The sequence below is a fragment of the Buceros rhinoceros genome, unplaced genomic scaffold, assembly GCF_000710305.1.
Source record: "Buceros rhinoceros silvestris isolate BGI_N320 unplaced genomic scaffold, ASM71030v1 scaffold43034, whole genome shotgun sequence".
NCBI classification, from domain to species: Eukaryota; Metazoa; Chordata; class Aves; order Bucerotiformes; family Bucerotidae; genus Buceros; species Buceros rhinoceros.
The window spans coordinates 1789-6763 of NW_010409643.1; the positions used below are offsets into that span (position 1 = coordinate 1789).

General features: G+C 49.5%; 1 protein-coding gene across 1 annotated transcript in view; it reads left to right on the top strand.

The window, feature by feature from the left end:
- Nucleotides 1–829: 829 nt before the first annotated feature.
- The window catches only part of RNPS1 (RNA binding protein S1, serine-rich domain), a gene marked incomplete at its 3' end in the record, with an annotated part of 5224 nt that continues 1078 nt past the window's right edge, over nucleotides 830–4975 (top strand). Inside the window, exons 1-6 of the mRNA XM_010135295.1 lie at nucleotides 830–900; nucleotides 1249–1404; nucleotides 1715–1906; nucleotides 3031–3133; nucleotides 3955–4108; nucleotides 4555–4696. Of these exons, the coding sequence (XP_010133597.1) occupies nucleotides 830–900; nucleotides 1249–1404; nucleotides 1715–1906; nucleotides 3031–3133; nucleotides 3955–4108; nucleotides 4555–4696 (818 nt within the window). The remainder of the gene's footprint in view (nucleotides 901–1248; nucleotides 1405–1714; nucleotides 1907–3030; nucleotides 3134–3954; nucleotides 4109–4554; nucleotides 4697–4975) is intronic.

Sequence of the window (4975 nt, forward strand, 5' to 3'; positions counted from 1 at the left end):
TAGTCCAAATGCACCAAGGTGTTTAGACGTTGTGGAGTATGTGACGGGTGCCCACCCTCTCCCGGGAAACCTCGGGAATTCACGCAGTGCCCAGTATCTTAGTGTTAAATAGGGGGTGTTAAATTTGCCTCCTTTGGATCCAGAGTAAAGAGAGACCTAATGAGGCAAGATGAGGGCAGATCCAGTGTGACTCTGTTAAGAAGTTAAAGTGGGATCTGCTGTTGCAGCAGTGCAGCAAACTGGGCCCTTTAATATGGTCTTTCCAAGGCTGGCAGAGCTTTGGAAGCAGCCATAATTCGGTGGGATTTTTCCTTTCTTCCTGACAAACATATGCTCCGTGGCACCAGTTGGCTTTGGAAAAAACCAGTGCTCACTCCTCTGGAAAGAAGCTGTTGTCTAGAGCTGTGGGCACCTCCTGCCAAGAAAATGGATGTCCTCTGTCTGCTGCTTCTTTGGTTGGGTAATAAGGTCCTTCGTACTTCTGTGGATGTCGGTGATAGCTTTAAAGGGCGATGCAGACTTTGCCATGAGGTGCACAGTGCCACCAGGAGAGCCAGGTGCTGGCCTGTGGTGGCCGGGTAAGGGAAGGTGTCGCTGAGGGGCTCTTGTGGAAGCCAGCTGGTGCCCAGTGTGCTGCCACTGCTGTAGAGCAGGTTTGATTTGCGCCTGTCTGTGAATTTCTTGTTTCTAAACCCTTTTGTCTTGTCACTAGGCAGTTCTTTGGAGTTTATTCCACTGATTAGGGATTGGTTCTGAGAATTAAGTTAGAAGTGAGATTTGAGATAAGTGAGGCCCATTCGGTGCTGCTTTGGACGCCTCCACAGGGGAGATGGAGTTACCAGGATTGAAAAAGAAGAGTTTGCTAGGACTCAAAGAAAGTAATAAAACCTCCAACACTAGGTAATCATTCTGTCCGAATTTTCTAGGCCTAACAAAACGGGGGATGTTAACAGGGTGCTAGGGCTCTCCCACTGAGGGTGAGGAACTGGAGGTGTACCCCTTTCTGCCTGAATTTCTATATGGGCAATTCAGTTTGCTGTAGCTGCCTTCCTCAAAGCTGCTCTGTTGTGGCAGTATTTTCCTTTTTCTGAAACGTCCGAACTTGCCTCCTGCGTTAACGCTGCAGTTAGGGTGCTCTTGAGTTGCACTGGCAGTTCAGTGTTTGTGGCTGTTCTGTATGTTGGCTATGGAGGGGGGTGTCGTTTGTGGTTTTGCATATTAAACAACTTCTGTAATTTGTCCTTGAAGGGCTCCGTCACCAACCAAGCGCAAGGATAGGTCTGAAGAGAAGTCAAAGGACCGGTCCAAGGATAAAGCATCCACTAAGGAATCGGGAGAAAAGGATCGTGGTCGAGACAAGACACGCAAAAGACGCAGTGCTTCCAGCGGGAGCAGCAGCACCAGGTGGGTACTGTCTGGGGCAGGAGCAGCCCACGGTGGTTTCGCACAACACCAACTCGATCTCTGGTACACCTCGTTCTTGGTGTCACGGACTTGTGGAAGGCTTCGCTGTCTTAGTCTTGGTGCAGTTTTGTCTAACTGAAGCGGTTTTACTTTTATTAGTTTGGATTTCGTTTTGCTCTCCAGTGAGCTATGGAGTGACAGGTTTTGTTGTTCTAACTCACAGCTGCTCTCTCCACAATTATCAGAAGTTCTTCAGCCATTCTGTTTCTGGGTACTCCACTCATTTTTATCCCCCCCACCCCACCAACAGATCCCGTTCCAGCTCAACTTCCAGTTCCGGGTCCAGTTCCAGCACTGGTTCAAGCAGTGGGTCTAGCTCCTCTTCTGCCTCAAGTCGCTCTGGGAGCTCCAGCACCTCACGCAGTTCCAGTTCCAGCAGCTCCTCTGGATCTCCAAGTCCCTCCCGACGGAGGCATGACAACAGGAGACGCTCCCGCTCCAAGTGAGTTTTATTGGCCTTCCCGGAGTGGCAGGATGGCCGGTAACTCCCGTGTGGAACAGGAGGTTGTGACCAGAGCAGGTTGTTTCCCGAGGACCGTTTGCCTTCTCTACAACGTAGAGATCAGAATTTTGTTAGAACGAGTGTGCTCCTTTTGCTTACAGTCAAAACATGCCCTGTAGGAAGAGAGATTAAGAATCTCATTTCAGGAGTGGTTTTAATGATCACGTTTTGTAGAGGCAGCTTTAATCCGGGCTTCTCCAGTAGCCTGGGACTGTATGAGAGTAAAGCCCTTTGGCTCTGTAAATTATAGCCACGACTAACAGAGAAGTCAGGGCTGAAAACGCTGTGTATGTGTGTTGTCTTTGTGAAAAACCACAGAGGGATGGGGGCGAAGGGAGCGTTTTCCTGTCGGGGCAGGAATCGGTGTGCGCGGCCAGAGAGTGTTTGTTCCCTTTGGACAGTTCCGTGGGGCAGGTGCTGAAGGCTGAGGTGTTTGAAGCCGCTGTGGGGTTTTTTCAGTGTATCACTCTATTTATGGACAGTAAGATTGGGAAGGAGCACAAAATACCAATTCTAAAATTTTAAATTTGAAATCTTTAAGTACAAAGAAGCTGTGGGATGTGGCTACTTAAGTAGTTCTTTTTAACTGTGATGTGCCTGGACCTCTGCAGTGACCAGAAGTTACAGAAACACGATCCTGGGTCCATTGATCTCCCTGGTTGGGGTGTGCTGTGGTCCTTGTCCTTGTTTTGCCTCTTGAATTATTGAGGCAAAGAAAGTTTTTTGTCTGTTAACAACTGGGGAATTATTTAACTATAGCCAATGGCTTTACAGAAATGTTTGCTGAATTTTGAGCAGTAAAGTTGAAAAATCAGAGAGAAAAGAAAAAGGCTCTGAAATTCCAGAAGGTTCTAAAGCAGAAGCAGACGAGGGAAATGCAGGCCATGAGGTGTTTGTACACGGAACACCCTCACCACACCCCAGCACTTCCTAACCTGGAACTTCTTAAGAAAAAAGGTGCCCTCCCAAGAGAAACGGTACTTTTTAATCAGGTGATAATGACCGGGTTCTTGGATTTGTCTTGTTCCCTGAGAACTGTAGACGTTTTCTGTTGACCAACTCAGGTCCAAGCCACCCAAGAGAGATGAAAAGGAGCGGAAGAGGCGGAGCCCGTCACCCAGACCTACAAAAGTGCACGTGGGACGGCTCACGAGGAACGTGACCAAGGTAACAGCACGCTCCCTGGGCACAGCGAGCGCTTGCCTGTCTCCTGTGAGGGTGCATGGGCCGGCCTGTCAGAGCACTCCAAACTTCTTGCGTTGCTCTTCATTGCTCAGAACGGTTTTTTGGTTTTATTGGGTTTTTTGTGCTGCCATGTTGTTGCTGTTGGAGATTCTTTCTTTGTGTCCAAAGGATCAGAGAGGAAAATTGGGGTAGGATTTTCCTGAGCCACTTGCATGAGACTGTGTAGTGCCTAAAGCTCCCTCTGCTTTGTCGGTGTTCAGAGCTTGTGCCCTGCCTTACTAGGAGGAGAACTGTAAAGTTGGACAATAGCAGGAATCACCATGGAGGCATTCAGAGATCTGGAGGTTCTTGATAAAGGGTCTGCAGAGTGCTGGGCTGGCTTGACTTAACTTTGCTAGAATGGAGTTTAAGGCCCTGAAAGGTTCAGGATGTCACAAAAATGATGTTTTTAAAGCATACTAACAATTGCACTTGAGATTTCAGCTGAGGACGTAAGTTCCCTCTTCAGGCGCCCAGGAGGCTCCTCACACTAGTTGTGTTTTTGTAGCCAGTGTTGACACGCAGCAGTGATGCTGCTGGAACTGAAGGGTTGGAGCAATCCAAGGAGGAAGCGTACAGACAGCAGAAGGGAAAGCAGTGATGATCCTTTCCACATCTGTCCAGTGAAATACGGCTCTTCCTGCTGGTGGCCTTGATTTAAAGCTGACCTAGTGCTGTGTGCGGCCTGGATTTACTGCTGGGCGCCAGCCGGGCCTGGTCAGTGAGGGTGGTCGATGTCCTTAAGTCTTGCTCGCTCTCTGCAGGATCACATCATGGAAATATTTTCCACTTACGGAAAGATTAAAATGATTGACATGCCAGTGGACAGGCTGAATCCACACCTCTCGAAAGGTTATGCCTACGTGGAGTTCGAGAACCCAGATGATGCCGAGAAAGCCCTGAAGCACATGGATGGAGGTAGGTGTCAAGTGCTGCAGGAGGTTGGGTGCTTGTGAACATCTTTAGAGCAGGCGAGTTTGATCTGAAAATGGGTTAGAGGGGCTGGGGGAGCCTTTGGGGAGCTGATCTGAAATGCTGCCCAGCCCAATTGCTTTGGCTTTTGTGTGGTTCAGGACAGAACTATTAAAAATGAGTTTTTCCAAAACAACAGTAATAAGATTTTGTCAGTTTCTGTGAAAGTCTTTCCCAGTTAACATCTGAACTGCCGTTGGAAGGAATTTTAGATTAAGCTTCATATGTAAGTGGACTTTGTCAAAACAACCCCCAGGTGGGCGGTGGAAATAGCACTGTGGGCCGACTCACGCGTCGGTTGCGTGTGACAAAGCTGCAAGTTGCAGTAACATGGCATGTGGATGTTAGTGCTGGAAAATAACTTCTGCCTGTTTCTTTGGTTTCCTCCAAAGGCCAGATTGATGGTCAGGAGATCACTGCCACAGCCGTGTTGGCACCACGACCTAGGCCGCCTCCCAGACGCTTTAGCCCGCCCAGGAGGATGCTGCCGCCACCACCCATGTGGCGCAGGTCACCCCCTCGCATGAGGAGAAGGTGAGAGCTGGGACAGTTGGTGCTTCCTTCTCAGCGTAAGAGCGTGTTACCACTAGAAGACTCTTTCATCCTGTTGGACTTGACTTAACACCGAAAGGCATCAGTTGAACCTGGATTGCAGTTGTTACCTCCTCAGTTCCAGGGCGGGCTGCGCTGCTCCGCACCCTGGAGCCGGCTGTCAGAAATGCCGGCGCCTCCCAGGCTGTTCCTGGTGTCCCTTCTGCAGGAGCGCTTCGAGGTGAAGTGGGAACGGCCTTGTGGCTGGCAGCAGCTTTTGGC